Source organism: Haemorhous mexicanus, chromosome 20, assembly GCF_027477595.1.
Source record: "Haemorhous mexicanus isolate bHaeMex1 chromosome 20, bHaeMex1.pri, whole genome shotgun sequence".
NCBI lineage: Eukaryota > Metazoa > Chordata > Aves > Passeriformes > Fringillidae > Haemorhous > Haemorhous mexicanus.
The window spans coordinates 8,644,883-8,662,742 of record NC_082360.1 but is presented as its reverse complement, the minus strand read 5'-3'; the positions used below and the strand labels follow the sequence as shown (position 1 = coordinate 8,662,742).

Below are 17,860 nucleotides of genomic sequence, written 5' to 3'. Positions count from 1 at the left end.
ATCATCTGCTCAGAATATAACACACTCATGATGAGAAGCAGCAGCTTCCAAGTGCCAGCTTAGGTAACTGACTAGCTGCCATTGTAGCCCTTACAAACTGTACCAACAAAGCAGGCAGAATTAGTGACCTGCAGCAAGCAGACAGAGGTTTAGGTACTTAGTCATGTATTGATTGCTCTGGTAGTTCACAGTTAATTAATAAATTCTAACTGTAGTACCAAATCATAAGAAATAGCATTATTCTCAAGCATAAGCATAATTTTGTTCAAAGAGTATCTTGACATAACTTTACATTATTATCATTTCAAGTTACCTCTTTGTAAAACCCTAGGATTTTATTATTTACAGTATATCCTCTCAATCACAGCCTCAAAAATAGTCCTGTAATGAAATAACCACAGAATTACATGTTAGACAGATAAGGGTTCTCATTGAAAAAAAGAAATCACAAGACTATTATTATACAGGCAATACAGTTTTATTCTGTTCTTTCACCAATTGTAGTAAAAACATTTAACAACTGAATGAATAATCAAGGGAACTTAATTGTCAACAGGAATTTCAGAATTATGTTCTAAATTTTAGACCAGGAAGGCTTGACAGGGAGAAAACAAACCATATACACACTTGTAATAATAGTCTCTATTATGAAGATTTAATGCCTTCTTTAAAAGCACTGAGATTATTGAGGCACCTTACTGCAGGTTATGGATCATCTCTTCTTTGGCAATGAGATGTGTGGTTTTGTTAACTAGGGCCATGAGGGAGTTGAGCTTGTGAGACCAGTCATTGAGTATATTGTTTGGGTCCTTAGGCCTCTGGAAATTGATAATTCCTGCCAGCCTGTCTACTTTAGCAAAGATGGTTTTATTAACTACTAGGTTAGACAAGAACTCCTCCGATTCCTGTAAAGACAAACAGCACTAAGTCAAGAAAATAGCATTTTTACTACAAACCACCAGAATTCCTCCCAAACAGCATGAAAGCACCAGGAACAAGACTTTCTTTATACACGAGTACAGCTGTAAATATTGTACTTTAAAAAATGCAGGATACTTTAATATTACACATGCTGGCAATGCAAGGTACTAGCACAAGCTATTAAAAAAAAAAACAAACAAACCTTTTTTTTTTCTATTGACCTACATCTGATTATCTTTCATAAAGTTTAATATACGACCCCAGCAGAGTTTTACACTTTGGCTACACAGACACCAGAACAAGTCATGTGGCAAGCAAGGCTTGGGAAAATCCCAGTGAATTACTGACCACTGTCAAAAAGAGTTTTTTCTGAGTTTGTGGGAAAAGCAGATTCCATGAAAAGGTTAAAATTTTCATTTGCACTCAAAATACCAGATGTGTCATTCTACTTGGAAAACTCTTGAAAACACAAAGGGGGACAGCAGGAGGACCCCTCCACCCCATGTTCCCAATGTGCCAGCACCCATGAACAGGGACATTTACAGGTGAAGGACCCTCTCTTCAGCTGGTTTTCATCACTCATTGACAAGAACCTTTTAACACTGAAACACCAGACAAGAAGCTCCAGCATTTACCCAAGGCCTTGAACATAAATGAACTTCTAAGAGCAGCTTTTGCCTTATGGGCATGTGCATCATGAAACTGAGTTTAAGGTTTAATGAATAGTTTTCTAACTCCCACAAAGGCAGAAAATTAAATCAAACAAGAACATTACTCTGCTGACTAATCACATCTCTGCCACAAACACACTCCCCCTTATGAAAGAAGGATAAGCAAAGCAAGACTTACATCAACAGACAGATCCAGGAGCTGTGCCATTCTCTTCATTGTAATTCTGGTATAATACTTAGCCATTATTCTAATATTCTGGAATAAAAGTGTTCAGAGTAGAGGGTTATGTGCAAAAAATAATTGAAGCAGGCTGCAAAAATATAAAAGTCCATGTTAAAAGGAGATTAGGAACTGTAGTGCTCTATGGCAGTCCAGCATGGGGGACGTGAGGGGTTGTGAACAAACAGCTCTTTTGCTGGTGGAAGGTATAAAAGTCTCCACATGATAAATTATTAAGAAAATAAATCAACCAATTATGAATTTAATACAAAGCAAGACTTTCAGATTTATGCTTTATGCTTATGAAACATGAATGCTAAGTCTCATTTGAGTGCAATGCACTCTTTTTGGTGGCAACTATGCCAAATATAAACATACAATAAAGATATACAAGCAAATAAAATCTTGAAATGCAACAGAAAAGAGACCTCACGCTTAAATAGCTACTTTTTTGTCTTTGTGATTAAAATATGGCAAGAAGAAAGCATTTTTAGCTGAGGCACTGAGTAAACAGCTGATGTTGACAGACACTGATACTTACATGTTCCACAACTCTGTTCTTTAAATCTTTCCATCTCTTTTCACCTTCTTCTGTACAGCCAAAAACATCTGTTGCAGGACTGTCAAGGGATCCTTCTCTCAACTCCTTCCCATACTCTTCAACTAGGGCACTCCACCTCATCAGCTCCATGGTGGTAAATAGTTTTAGGAGGTCTCTAAATGGTTTAGTACAGTTGGATTACAATCCTGTATTAATAAGGCCTGGCTCATACTTAAAATAGATCCAAGGCAAAATTTAAAATGTTTTATTCTTATTACCATGAATAACAGGGGCAGCTAAAGTCTGACTGTTTTTCTAACAAAGATCGTTCTCTTACAAGAGAAATAACATATTTTTACACACATTTAGTTCCATTTATTTTCACATAGAACAACCATGACATTTTTGCAGTATTCCTAATGCAGCATTAAATTAAGAGTTGCTTACAGCAGACTCAGCATAAAGAGATTTACTTGCACTGTTAGACACTTTTTAATCTAAGAATTGGTTATTAGAAAGGATACTTACTTATACTTGGGGATTTCTTCTAGCTTTTTGTCACTACTAATTCTGTGCACCAAATCAGACTGTTCATTGTCATAAGGTGAAAGAATAACATAAAGAACAACGCTCTTCAGTGCCTGTTTAAGAGGAAAGAGTGTGGTTTTTTCCCATAATTAAACAGAGGAATTGCCAAAACTGACACAGAGCTTAGAGTTTAATACGTAGAAGATTTAAGCTCAGTGTATTAAGAAATTAAGCTGAAATTGATGTTATCTTTCAGAAATTAATTGTGGTACATTTAAATTGACACAGGTTAACCAAAATTCTAGTGTTTCAAATAAATACATGAAGTAAAAAAAACTTTTCAAACATGAAAGACATCTGTACTGCACACACAACAGCACCGAGACCACACTTGCACAGCTGTTTGTAATCTACACTTGTATGAAACAGTTCAGACATTGTCAATTTCAAAGGTAATAAAATGAAGATGTTGATTACAAACATTCTTTTGAAATCAACTCCATCATCTGTTTTCAACTAACCAATTTGTTAATACAACCATTTAAATAAAAACAGACTGATGAGCTATTTCATCCTCTGTACACTGATGTGGTAAGAAATGGATATTTGTCACATGGAAATACAGTGATTTTGTAGAGAAAGTTTTTTTACCTGTTGCCACTTTTCACTTTCAGCCTGGATACAGGGAGTGTCATAAATGGCTCTGTAGTGCTTACAGATTGAGAGGTAGGAGCCTTCGTGTTGATCCAGCTGGATCATTAAGTTGTAGTATTTCAACTTTAGTTTCTGAAACAGTATCAAAAAGTCAAATTAACACAGCTCCAAGACACATAAATGAAATTCAGCTGAACCCCAGAAAACAGAGGGATTTAAATAAATACACTTGGACCTGAAGAGAGGCAAGTCAGATTAAAATTTGGGTGAGGGGAGGGTAAGAAATCCTCCAATTACTTACTTCTGTGTTTTCTTCTTGAAAAAATTTTGTATTAATTTTTTTGCTGATAATTTGAGTCCGAATATAGTCCTTTACAGCTAGACAGAGTCTCATCTGCTCCAAGATAAATTCTACACGTTCTTTCTTTTCCATTGAACCGTAGGTTTCCACCTGAAATGAAATTATAACTACTTAATTTTGTCAAAGCCAAATCAAATGAAGACTTAACTGTGCTAGAAGAGTGGGAGGCTGCCTGGAGGGGGAACACACCAAAACAAAACAACAGAAGAAAAGCTATTACAGAGCAAGTGAAAATGGAATAAAGGTTATTCCATTTTAATTATCGCCCCCACTTACACGAAAGAATCCACAACACCAAACTCAATGCACTAAGTAGAGAATTGAAATCTGCTTTCCAACCGGAAGATATTCTATGTAACCCAACCATGAGATTAATAAAAGCAGTTAAAAGCCAAACTGCACTTTCATTGGTAGCAGTTCATCTCATTCCAGGCATTTCTGCAAGCATACCTGATTCAGTTTCTAACAATCTCAGAAGAGTCAGAATTAATTGCTGTTGCAATTCTGAGCTCCAAGGTGTTACCTGCAACTCCTGCAGAATCGAGGCAGCCTCTTTCACCTCCCCGTTCTGCTCCTTTATTGTTGCAAGTGTCTTTGTCAAGCGAGCACGTTCGATTTCCACGTAGATCTGAGGGCAGAAGGAAGAGTTTAAACACTGGAATTCTCTAAAGAGGAGTGCAAACTCTGAGACTGCAACCCTACTGGGAAACACACTTTATGCTGTATGTCATCATACAACCACTTTTTCTGTTGTGTATCCATCCCCTATACTGGCACTGTCCACAATATACACTGATGAAATACAATGGATAACTGACACACAAACTTTTTTGGCCCAAATTAATCTAAAAATTAATGTCTACACTGACCTTTCAGCAAACACAAGGGATAAGCACTGTGAATAAAGTATTGCATATTTTGTCTGCTAGAATATATCAAAAGATCTGGGAAGTTAGACTTTAATGGTTAATGTGTAGTAAGCACTACCCTTTGAATTATTTCACTTACTCCTAACCAGCCATTAATCAACAAGACTTGATCATTAACTATTTATACTAACAGACAGAACTCATAAAATTGGCACACATTTGCCTATTCAGAATTCTTTCTTTTCTTAGCGCAAAAGGAACGCAATATAAGCAACTCACTTGGTATCACTTTCTGGTTATCATAACTATATGTTTCTCCTTACTAAGTGCAGGAGAAATTACATTAAACCTGCTCATTTCCCTGACAAATTCAAATTCATAGCATTTTAAAATGTGAAAAGGAAGTGGCATTTTAGAATTTTGAAATGTATTACTAACTATATTAATTAATAATACAACCAGATACCTACATCATAGGAACATGACCAGTGCTTCAGCATATGATTTAAATATGGAAAATATCTGCAGTCTTCAGGAAGGAAATAAATTATTTGGCTTCTCAAGGTTATTTAAAAATTTGTTTTAATCTTACTCGCACAAGATTAAAAAATAATACTAAGAAACAACATTTTTAAAGAAGGCAAACATTTTTATTCTACCTTTTAGACACTGAGTCTTAAAACAAAACCTTACTTTTCCTTCTGTGACCATTCGCAGCGTGTCGATTAAGCGCAGTTTGACTGGTAAGTCTGTGATTTCTTCAACGTAAGTGCAGCACTGCTGGACCATTTTAGCAACTGCCTAGTATGAAAACAGAGGGGGAAAACATACTGTGGTTTCAGATTTCTCTAATTAAGTGAAGCTGTAACACTCAGAGGTAATTAATAAATAGTTTCACATCAAACTGAAGAGACTCATTTCAGCAAAAAGCACACAAGACACATCTCCTCTCTTTGATTCAGGAAGATGTGTACAATGATGCTATAGACTGATGCTACAAGGCAAACATGATGCTGTTCTGTTATTTTTTCATCTCAGTTTTTCCAATATTGAAAATAATCCATGCCACGCAATTCTGTCCTAAAAAGCAACTCCTGTTCTGCCAAATCCACAGGACTCACATGGACTGGTAGAATTTCTCTGCATGCCTTAAGACCTGCATGGCTGAAGAGACCTGTACCTTCTCTTAATTATGTGCACTACCCTCTCTCCTTGGAACAGCAGTAGATTCCTCAGGAAAGGAAGGAAGAGAGAGGATTTCTTCCTTCAGTAGCAAGCACAGGTATGGGAATGTGCACTTCCAGTAACAATGCTGGCAAAGCTGGTAAAACTATTATTAAAATACCTACTTCTTTTAAAAACCCCAGAATTAAACTTCTGGAAATGTCTTCCTCAAGAAGTTCCTCAAAATTCAGCTGGAATGATCCATGCCTTCAGCTACAGTCTGTGCAAACTAAATTGTACTCCTACTTTTACACACACTATTGAAGATCCTGCACATTAAATGATAGGTAACCTTTTCCTTCCTAAAACAATGATGCCATTAAAATCACCTGTTCCCCAAACTGAAGACACAGAGTGCAATTAACTTCATACTGCCTTAAATGCAACTGCTTTATGCCAAAGTATGCCAGTTTCAAAAGCAAGCATGCAAAGCAAACATTTCATATGAGCACAATAAAATGCAGTAACTCTGTTTAATATACATCTGAATAAGGAATATAGAATATCTGAATAATGAATAAGGAAAATGTCTGCAATGCACACTGAGGAGAGTGCAAAAATGAACCACCATCTTTACACAGAAAGTCCCTACACACATGGGGGAACCAGAGACATAACACAGCTCCAAAATACAGTTTCATTTTTTGTTTCAAACAATTAAATTCACCTGTTTTAACTGACTTCTTCTCTTTGATAGAAGAATAATATTTTCATTAAGAGCATCCCAGTCCTTAGCTTCGTAACACATTTTCACTATGGCAACTAAGATTCGGGATGTGGAGACCATGTCAGAAGCCTGTAACAAAGCAAGAGTGTGTTAGAGACAAGATCAACAACCTGCAGCCTTCCAGCACAAAGGGGAAAAATTCATTGTGGCCAGTCTCACTAATTTGCTTTTTAAAGAAAAGAAGGACTGATACTCCAAGGATACTCCAAGTCCCTTGACTTTAACCCAGTGCAACAGGAGGTGTGTAGCACATCCCAGCATCACCACGCACTACTCACCGTCCGTGTTTGTTTTTCCAGGGAGAGAAGGTTTTCAATGACTTCTTGCAATCTTCCTTCCTAATAAGACAGGCAAACAATTATCTCAGTGAGTTCATAACATAATTCAGTTTAAACTGAGAGTAGCTCAAATTTCCACATAAATAAAAATACAGACCAGCCTGTACACTAAATTTTAATTTTTTTTCTTTAAAAAAAAGCATGCATAGCACTTACTTTAAATACATGGTTCTACACAGAGATAAAACTGGAGAAGTACCAGTTTCATTTTCACACAACACATGCTCTAAGTTGCCTGCCTTGGGAAAGAAACCTGGCAAGTTTCAGACAGGTTTGGTGAGCTCATGTTCACTGAGCTGCATGGAAAACTCATTTCTTCTCTGGCCAAAACACAGTTTTCAGTGAGATCAGATATGCAATTAAATATCTTGGCCAAAAAAATTCTTCTCCTATTACTTTCACCCATATTCATATCTTAATTACAGTGTATTACACAAAGCATTAACTACAAGCTTTACATGCTAAGCATGGAATTCTAATAGTTCTGGTTTTGGAGGGGTTTTGAGAACTGTATTTGCCTTTGTTTGGAGGAGTGTAAGATACTACAATGTACTTTTAGTCCTAAGTCACAAATCCTAGCAAATATCTAGTTAAAAAAAAAGTTAATATGGGTGAGTTTGGAACAGCCCATGGCAATGGTGGGGCTGCAAAAAAGTTTGAAATTAGAAACAAAAAATGGTTCGAAAATTAGTAACAAACCAAAGAAAATGAAATTTGTTTCTAAAACATCCCAGCTGAAATATTTTAGACTACATACAATGGTTTGTCAAGGATGTACTCATACTGCCACAGAGTTTGTATGTTTTACACAATGAAACACGGCCATGGTGTCCATTCCTTTGCAGAGCTGTGTCTGTGGGATAAAATCCCTGTGCCTGCTCTCCATTTAAGAATCTTTAAATAATCTAAGATGTAATTTATTTATCTTAAGGCTATTGTCTTCAGAACTGTACAACATGTGTGTCTTTCACAATGAGACGTGGCTCAAGTAGAGCATTTGCAGCATGTAAAGTGTCAGATGCCATCCTACAGGGCCAACAAAAGACAGCAACAACAGAACCTGCGGCTGCCCGACCCCTGGAGTGTTCAAGGTCCATGTGGACTAGAGGAAGGTGTCCCAGCCCACGGCAGTGGGTGGAATGAGATGAGATTAAGGCCTCTTCCAACCCAAACCATTCTGAGATTCTATGGTTCTGTCTTTTCTGAGATCTGAGCTGCACAAGAATCTCAGGCCACAGAACTTTTGTATAAAACACCGATGCTACATCACTCTGACCCCCCGTGGAACACATCCTGCGGTCACCAGGGCGTGTGCACAGACGTTGTTTACTGAGCCGAAGGAGGGAGACATGGCCCCAGAGCCCGTCCTGACTCTGTCCCTCCCTTCCAGCTCCCCGGGGCTCGCATGTAACCGAGTTTAGGGATGCCCAGCGCTGCGTGGCCAACCTCACCCGGGACCTGTTACACGAAGGCAGCTCTGGCGCACAGAGCCCCGGGATGAACAAGCAATTCCGCGTTGCAAGGCCAGCAGGGAAGAGCCACGGCCCTTGTGGTGGACCGGGGCCCTCTGGTTCCCTCCCCGGGAGGCTGCGCCCCGAAACCTCGTCCCGTCTCAAAATCACAGAATAAGCTGAGTTGGACGGAACCCACAAGGATCATCGAGTCCATCTCTTGGCCTTGGTTCTGCACAGGACATCCCTAAGAATCCATGTATCTGAGAGTGCTGTCCAAACATTCCATGAGCTCTGGCAGCGTTGGGGCCGTGACCACTGCCTTGGAGAGCAGTTTCAGTGCTCGCCCACCAACCTCCCTCCTGCTCTTCCTTCCACACTGCCCTAAAACGGCGGAACCATTCACTCTTTCCCCTCCTCAGCACGGCACGGAGGGGCCGTGACCGGACCCGCATCGCGGGGCAGGATGCGGCCGCGGGTCGCTCCGCGCCGCCTCCACGCGCGGCCTAGCGCGCCATGACTCAGCCCGTCCGCCCCGCCAGGCTTCTCTCCCGCCTCACCTGCGCCAGCCGCTCGCACTCGGGCAGCCTCTGGTCCACGGTCGCGCTGTAATCCACCTCCATTTTAACGATGCGGCCATCGGCCCGCTCTGCGCCGCCGTCCGCCATGTCCGCCCGTTTCGCCGCCTCAGCGCTCACCGGAACCGGCCGGGCCCGCGCGCAGGCGCGCCGGGGGCAGGCCCGCCGAAAGGCCCCGCGCCGCGACAAGCAGGCACTGCCGTGGCCAGCCCCGGCCGCCTCAGGACCCGCAGGGGGGGTGGTGCCACCTGTGAGGGGAGCCCACCCACGGCCCCTCTGAAGGGAGCGGGACCGCGAGCTGCTCTTCTAAGGGTGTCTGCTCCTTAGTCGCTCCTCTGAGGGCAACTGCCCCTCAACCCACCATGCTGAGGGGATCTGCCCTTCAACCCCACCCCTCTGAGGGGCATATGCCCCTCAGCCCACCCTTCTGAGGGCATCTGCCCTTCAACCCCACCCCTCTGAGGAGATCTGCCCTTCAACCCCACCCCTTTGAGGAGATCTGCCCTTCAACCCTCTCCTCTGAGATGTACCACTCAACCTGCTTGTCGGAGGGAACCAGAACCGCGATCAAACGTGAGGGGGTCTGCTCAGAAGGGTGGACGGCGGACCCGCTCCTCTGAGAGGGTCCCCCTCAATCCGCCCCTCTCACGGGACCCAGACCGTGATGTTCCCTGCTTAATGGATCTGCTCCTCAATCCGCACCTCTGAGCCCCAGTCTGGCGGGGGATTCCCCGGCACCCACGAAGAGCAGCTGTGAGTTGGTGCCAGATGTGGCGGTGACATCTCCCAGTGACATCTCCCAGAGTGCGGTCACGGCCCCCAGTGTGCCCCTCAGCACGGCCACGAGGGGAAACAGCTCCCACAGGCACGGTGCTGCTCGGAGTTGAGGGTGGTGAAGCAGGAGGATGGTGGGTTTGTGTTGTCCCACATTTGGGGACAGCCGGGCCATGTGGACACACCTCAGGTGTGGCTGCAGTGGAGCACTCTGGGTTCTGTGCTGCTGATTTCACCTTGGGCATTTCACTGTATCTCATTCCAGCCTTAAGTCTTTTAATGATCTAGCCTTGCTGGAGAGGTGGAGGAAAGTAGGACACACCGTGGGTTTTAAGGACACAAGGATGCCGATCTAGACAGTGTTGTACCATCAATGTGTTTGAAAAGTTGTGAGATGTTGGTGCAACCCCTTGCATTCAGGTTGCCATCATCTCCCAGCACAATTTCTTACACTACAGAAGTTTCATTCTCTGGGGAAATCCAGAAAAACTCCCTCGTGTGTGCAAGCAAACACCTCAAATACTCAGGTAACGTCCTGAATCAGAATCACAGAATAGTTTAGGTTGGAAGGGACTTTAGGATCACCTAGTTCCAACCACCTGCCATGGGAATCTTTGGATGTTATTTAGGATTTCCAGAAAAAAGTTACCATGAAATTACATTTTGTGTTGTGTTACTTTCAGATCATGCTGTACACAGACCAACATATTAACATGGCAAAGGGGTATTTGAGATAACTGGTTTAAATCTTTTATTGACAGAATTAAGACTGAGTTCCTACATCTGCTGCACTGGTGTAAATTCAGAGTAATTCAATTAAGAGAATACAGAGCTCCAATACTGTATATTTGCAACTGTGTCTCATACATGCCTTCCAATTAGCACAGCACAGATCATGGGCTTTGAATCACTTTCTGTTTAACACAAACTTGATTTGAAAAGTCTGCCAACAGAATTTATCCATCATCCTTAATCATTTTAACTTAATTTCAGTTGACTTAGGTACTGAAAATACATGCATGTATCACACAGAGTATATCAGTTGTTCTTCCCTAATTTTGGCCATTTACAAATTTTTACAGAGCTTTTATTTTTACAATCTCGTTCTTTTAGCTCATGGTAATATTAGTATATTTTTACAGGTGATGGATTGGGAGTGATGGCTTCCAGGGAGGCTAAAAGTCACATGCTAATCTAATTGAACATAGTCCCATACACAGTGATTTGGTTTAGACAAGTGAGTGAAAGAGGAAGAAAATAAATGCCTTTTGCAATTGCTGTTTTTCTTTACCTGCATGGTTATGCTGGGGAAGGAGGAAGCAGCTGTTGCCTCAAATATAGAATCCCTGAGTGGCTAAAAAAGAAACTAAATTCTTATTCAAAAGTCCTTAGTGAAACACCCAAAAAACCAGCTTGGCTCTTACTGTCTCTTACTCTGAAGTGACACTTTGCTGACACAAGTCCATCTGGAGTTCATACTCAGCAGAATTTAACATATGGGCTTTTTCCCCCCAGGTCAGAAAGGAACAATGAGTGAAAAATGTCTCATTTTCACAACAGAGTATCGAGAGCATGTTGCAGAGGTAAGACTAAAAATTTCTGCCAACTCATGGGAATCAAAACCCAAAACTGAGGCAGGAATGCTTGGCAGGCACTGCCTGGCTCGTGGGAGCTGGAAGTTTTCTGTCTCAGCATGTCCCCTGGGAAGCATCTGGGGAGTGTGCTTTGGAAAGAGTCTGGGCACTCCCAGCAGGGAGTTGTAAGGGATATCCTTGGGGTCACTGCTTTCCCCATGACTGAAGAATGTTTTGCTGCAGGTATGGGAATTAGTCTTGGTTTTGAGCAGCTTCTGTATTTGACACACTGCTTTCTGCAGACCTTTGTTAATGTACACACAGCTGTAAGGTTTGCTTTATGTTGAAATCACGTGATTGGTGATAAACTAGTTTAAGTCTTTCTCCTGGTTTTATTGAAATCACTGTCCTTGCCTATAACTGGGTAGCATCAAGGCCCCATGCCAAGTTCAGTTTCTTTTACAATGTGTTTCAGCAGAAACTAGAAATATTGTTCCTAGTGGAAGAAACCACTAAAAAAAGCACTTAAAACTGCAGAATGCTTTAGATCTGAATGAGGATTGCATCTCATCTGTGGGTAATACCACAGAATCACAGAACCGTTATGGTTGAAAAGACTTTTAAGATCATCAAGTCCAACCTGTCAGCCCAGCACCACCACCATGTTCACCACTAAACCATGTCCCAGGTGCCACATCCAAACAACATTTTTTGGACCCTTCTGGGAATGGTGACTCCACCACCTCCCTTGGTTCCAATGCTTCACAACCCTGTGAAGAAATTTTTCCAAAATCCAATCTAAACATCCCCTGGCATTGCTTGAGGCCATTTCCTCTCATCCCTTGTTCCCTGGGAGAAGAGCCCGACCTCCACCCCTGACTGGCCCCTCCTGCCAGGGAGTTGTGGAGAGCCAGAAGGTTCCCCCTGAGCCTTCTTTTTTCCAGGCTCCAGCTCCAGCTCCCTCAGCCACACGTGGTGCTCCAGGCTTCCCCAGCTCCATTCCCTTGTCTGGACATGCTCCAGCATCTCAATGTCCTTCCTGCAGTGAGATATCACAAGGTATTGCCTTGGTTTTGCTATTTTGCTTGAAATTCCAGGAACATACAGTACCAGTGTTATGAATTACAGCCACAGTTTCCATATTTATAAATGGCTCTGTCAGATTTGAGACAGAAGTCTCATTAAACACATTGTTCATACCTCAGTTGAAAATCCAGACTGTTAATAGAGCTCTCAGATTTTTTATTTCTTTGTGTAGGTGTTTGCATTTCCCTGGGAAGGCAGGGATGTGAAATATTGTGCCATTATTGCAAGGGGCTGGCAAACAGACATTGTTGGCTCCAGGAGATGGCACTGTGTCCTCTGGGCTGAGAATTATACCCACAGCTCTGAAATGTACATCCCGAACCAATGAAATTCTGAGGGGCTTTTGCTCTTTCTTGTTATGAAACGCACATTTCATTGTAGACCTAAATTCCTCTTTAACTGTCCCAAATACAGTATTTCATTGCTTTTATTTTTTTGCAAATAACTGGTATGTAAGTGCAGATGTATATTTTACCATTATCTGTGCAGTGTCTTGTGTTTTGCTCTTACAGTGCTTCTCTGCAATCCAGTGAGTGGCTTTATAGCCACTGGGAGAACAGGAGAAACAGCAGGATGAGTATTTTAAACATGAAATGCTGAGGTTGTGTAACAGTTCGGGGTTCCCAGGTAGTTTCAGAATTGAGTTCCTGTGCATTTCAAGTTGTAACTTAATGATGGGTAAATTTCTCTGAAAAACACAACCCGCAAGCATATTAAGAAAACTATTTCACTAACAACTTCCTCACTAAAGGAGAGGGGGAGACCTCCTAAAACAGTTCTGTCTTTATAGTTCAGCTAGGAGGGAGGCGTTTTTTCACTGAACTTTCTGCATGTCATTTGTAAGTAAAAAACGATATGAAAAAAGGGGTTTATTTGTGCTGCAAAATGTGCTGGCTGATAGCGGAGGGTTGACCAGAAGGGAAATGGGTGAGGCCTCCACATCCTGTGTATGTCCGCACCGAGCCCACGCTGTCCTTTCCTTTTGTACCAGGAGGCGGGAGTGAGCCCGAGGCTCACGGGCTCGCCGCTCCTGCACCGGGGTGTAAATGCTCTGCAAGGTGCCTTGTCACACGGAGGGCAATAAACTTCCAAAACCCGAGAAGTCTGCATGGCAGAATTAACTGAAATCGCGAATTCTTGGGGCTCGGCGCTGCCGGTGTTCCTTTGCCGGGAGGCGCCGGCGGGCGCTGCCCGGAGCCCCGCGGCCCGGCCCCGTTGAACCCGCCCGAGCGGCGGCGGCGGCTGCCCCCCCGCCGGCCCCCTCCCTCCTTCCTGCCGCCCCGCTGATGTCAGCCGAGCCCCGCCGGGGCCGCCGCCGCTGCAGCCGCTCCGTGCCCGCGGAGTCCGCCCGCCCGCCTGCCCGTGAGCACCCCCGGCCGCGGCTGCGCCGGGGAACCCGCGGCCGCCCGCCTGAGCGCCGCGCTGCCCCCCCGTGCCCTCCCCCGAGCCCAGCGGGAGCCGCGGCGGCCGCAGCCGCGTTGCGGCGGGGAGGTGGGAGCCGCGTTTGGCAGCCGGGGAAGGCAACGTTATAAAAAGCCTTTGTCTTGGGAATCAGCATCGCATCTCTCCTGCCGCCCGACGTGCTGCCGGCGGGGGCGAAAGCCACATTTTCGGCTCGTTTGTTCTTTTCGCCGCCCCAGGCATGTCTTGACACAGCCGCGAGAGAGCTCGGCGTTTCCATGCACTTCCGACGGATGTCTTCGGCTGGGGCGAGAGCGGTGGGGGTTTGAGACTTTGTAGCGTATCTCGGTGCGAGCGTCTGTGAGGTTCCCATGATCGCAGTGTGAAGGAGGAAGAACTGGGAGAAAGAAGCGGTTGTGGTGGTTTCTCTTCTTGCTGGGTCAGCCTTCCTGGATGGTTGCATTACCGTCTTGTGGACACATTGTCAAGCGCACACAGAGAAAAGAGGCTTAATTCTTTCCCCCGGTGTTTGGTTTCCGTCGTGATCTCTGTGCAGAAATCACCACTTTTCTCCCAGTTCGCCGGTCCGCACTGAGCAGCAGGAATATGCTCATGAAGGAGTACCGGATCTGTATGCCTCTGACAGTTGAAGAGGTAAGATCCGCGCTCGTACCGGAGAGGCTGTTCCTTACCAAGCCTTTTCTCTTGCAAGGCGAATTGAGGTTATATTTGTTTTGCTGAATATTTTTTCTTCGTGTAATGAACTTAGTCGGAGATGACTGGTTAGAGAGGAATGTTTTTATTGGAAAATATAGGAATCCTGCAGGAACGAAGGTAACTTAAGTGTATCAAAAGCATTGTGTCATCAAAATATTGATTATAAAGATTTTCCAACCAGACTTTTAAGAGGAATTTCATGCATATTTGCAAGGGAATGCTTTGTGCTGAAATTTCTGTCTGATAAAGCGTTTGTCCAAAACCCAGATTCTAAACATATTTCACCTTTACTTAAAATACCCTCGCAGCTGAACATGGCCTGAAACTCCAGTACAGGTAGGGAAGAGAGGTGATCATTTTTTAGTAAAACTTTTGTCATTTAAAGTCATTGAAAGTCAAACAGCTCTTTGTCGGGGTTCTGAAGTCTGTGTTAGGAACATTATGTTTTTATTTATCTGCAGGCATCCCACCTGCTCACTGTTTTAATTAAGACACTAATACCTACACTGAGTACACGTGCTCTGGAGTTACTGGTGCTCAGGGAGTGTTTGTGGGTGCAATTAGGTGCCCAAAGGCCTGATGGCGTTTGGAAAGGAGATGGTACTTTATGGTTTCGTGTCCTGTAAGCACCAAAAAATCTCGGTGTTGTCTTATTTGGCCATTTCTGCTGCGGATTTGGCATCGCGAAGGGGAGCGAGCCCTCTCTGAGCGCGCATTTTGCGCCGAGCTGCGCGCAAAGTTCCGCTGGTCCTGCGGGTGGCGGTGGGGCCGCCAGGGGGCGCCCCGCTCCGGCCCCGCTCCGACCGTGCCACGGCCCCGCCACGGCCCCGCTCCGACCGTGCCACGGCCCCGCTCCGACCGTGCCACGGCCCCGCCACGGCCCCGCCACGGCCCCGCTCCGACCGTGCCACGGCCCCGCTCCGGCCCCGCTCCGACCGTGCCACGGCCCCGCTCCGGCCCCGCTCCGACCGTGCCACGGCCCCGCCACGGCCCCGCCACGGCCCCGCTCCGACCGTGCCACGGCCCCGCCACGGCCCCGCTCCGACCGTGCCACGGCCCCGCCACGGCCCCGCTCTGGCCCCGCCGGAGGGTCCCAGCCGAAGGTCCCGGGCGGAGCGCCCCAATTCGCTCATTAATCCGCTAATTAATGTACACATTTGTTCTTTGGCTCCATCCAGGCGAGTGTTTTGCCGCACAGTTTTATTTTTTCCAATATGTGTGCAGAAGTCCTCGCGGGTGTGACAGAGTAGTCATCTCAATGGTTTTTTTGTCCGTATCTTCAGATTTGGCAAATTAACAGTTCTCTACAAGTCAGAATTGGAACTGCCAAATATTTACTTCAGGCTGCTCAGGAAATTCCTTTTGCTGGGAGCAGGAGCTAAAACCAACATATACATGAAGTTACATAGACATAGGTTTAATTCTAGTGTGTTTCCATCCAAGTTATGCTGTGAAATTGGATGGCATTTTTCTTTTAATACATAATTTTCTTTGTTTATTGCATTACTCTAATGTAGACAACATTTTATCCAAGCCAGTTCCTGATGTCCTTAGACTACCACACTTAGTTAATAACAGTTCATTACATCATCAAAAGGGAGCAGATCTAATTTATTTTGAAACATTATTGTTAAAAAAGATTTCCAGATGCAGAAAAGTTCAAAAATCTTCCAAAACAGGAATGGTTGATTCATGATGGGGCAGAAGGCAATGGTGGATGTCATTTGTTCTCTAGAATGTTAACAGAATTAGTAAAGATACTCGATTCTGTAGTTTCTCTTATGTTGAATCATCCATTATTTAATCCAAGCACAGTAGCTGAGATGCCTGAGTGAGGAACCTAGAACATGTCTGATGTTTACTGATGTTTAGCATAAAATGAACCAGTACAAAACTTTAAAATCAGCAAATACCTTATTTTTCTTACAGTATTTGCACACTAAAGAAGTCTCACACTGTATTTCTCATAGTGGTTCATCTTTGTGACATTTCTTGCAGTCTCAGGAAGGTGGTGTTATCTTATTTTTACCCTCAGTTGCACATTAACTACCAACACAGTGAGATTTTTTGCCATCTGTGTAGAGCAAGGTGCTGCATTGGGCAGTTGTCAGGAGAACATCATGGGGCAATCCTCCCCCTTCAAAAGGCAGAAGCATTTTAGTTCTAAGAGGCCCAAGCTGCCTTCTGCAGGGTGCAAAGTCACTCTGAAGTTCAGTGGGCTCAGAGGGAAAGGCAGATTCCACAGGAGCTGCAATTTCCCACAGAGTTGGGATGCTGGGCTCTGATGTGCAGTGGCACTTGAGCACCTGACCTGCATGGACACCACTGGCAGTTAAGCACCCAAGAATTTTTGAGGTCCTGTCTCAACGGGTGTGGGAAAAATGCAGTACAACAGCATGGTTTCCCTTTTGTGCAGTTTTTCTTACGTAGACTTAATAAACTCTGTTTTTTCTATTGTTTGGATGTTCTGCCTTTCAGCCTGTGCACTTTATACATATATCCAAAAGCACTTCCTTGAGCAGCTTTCTTTTTTTAGCACTGCCTTGCCAGTCATCCATCCACAGAAGTCTCACAACATGAATGAGAAAGAAGTATGTCCTTAATTTGGGATGTTGTCACCAACACCAGAGTGGTCTCCATATCATTCCTATGAAAATAATCTGGCACAGGCAGGAAGATGAAGTGTTAGCTCTGTCAGCCAAGCACCTGTATCCAATCTTCTGTAGTCAGATTTTTGTGTGTAATGTGAAAAAATGTGCACTAAAGTGTTGTGTAATGTCCAGGCAAGTAACTGGAAGTCATGACCTTGCATGTAAATACCTGTGCAGGCAACAGTGAAGGAGTTCCTGCTGCTCTGGCTGACTACCACGACCTAAATTTATCTCTAGAGAAGAGTTAAAAACTGGTAGGTGTCAGTGTAACAGCAGCACTGTCTCCAGGTTTAAAGAGTTTCTGGCACTGTTGTGGATAGGAAATTCCTTCATTAGCTACTGCAGATCCTGTTCCTGAGGCATTCTTTCCTTGATGCCCTTATTAGATAAGATACCCAAATATTTATAGGAGGTTTGTTTATCTACCTGTCTGCTTGGAGGCCAAATGCTTTCTTGCAAAGAAAACATCTCCTAGGAAATGCTGTTTGCTGCAGACTGAACTGTTGTGGTGTGTTTTGAGCCAGGACACAGGAGGTGGAGATGCATATTTGTTCTTTGTCCATGAGCACCAGGA

The 17,860-nt window shown here is 44.0% G+C and overlaps 2 protein-coding genes across 3 annotated transcripts in view; one reads left to right on the top strand and one right to left on the bottom strand.

Moving 5' to 3' along the window:
* Positions 1 to 456: 456 nt before the first annotated feature.
* On the bottom strand, positions 457 to 9,242 carry PSMD12 (proteasome 26S subunit, non-ATPase 12). 2 transcript variants are annotated; one of them, XM_059864141.1, is made up of 11 exons: positions 9,066 to 9,240; positions 6,995 to 7,054; positions 6,657 to 6,785; positions 5,459 to 5,566; positions 4,420 to 4,524; positions 3,837 to 3,986; positions 3,533 to 3,667; positions 2,882 to 2,994; positions 2,354 to 2,528; positions 1,771 to 1,848; positions 457 to 905 (listed from the first exon to the last, which is right to left on the bottom strand). In XM_059864141.1, the coding sequence occupies exons 1-11, from the start codon at positions 9,171 to 9,173 to the stop codon at positions 696 to 698; spliced, it is 1,371 nt and encodes a 456-aa protein (XP_059720124.1). In that variant the 5' UTR covers positions 9,174 to 9,240; the 3' UTR covers positions 457 to 695. The 2 variants fall into 2 exon arrangements, with proteins under 2 accessions (XP_059720124.1, XP_059720125.1); XM_059864142.1 differs by lacking the exon at positions 457 to 905 and having other exon boundaries at positions 1,770 to 1,903; positions 9,066 to 9,242.
* A 2,129-nt stretch (positions 9,243 to 11,371) lies between these two features.
* PITPNC1 (phosphatidylinositol transfer protein cytoplasmic 1) overlaps positions 11,372 to 17,860 on the top strand; it is a 77,261-nt gene continuing 70,772 nt past the window's right edge. Inside the window, exon 1 of the mRNA XM_059864149.1 lies at positions 11,372 to 11,440. Coding sequence (XP_059720132.1) covers positions 11,387 to 11,440 — 54 coding nt within the window. The 5' untranslated portion in view covers positions 11,372 to 11,386. The remainder of the gene's footprint in view (positions 11,441 to 17,860) is intronic.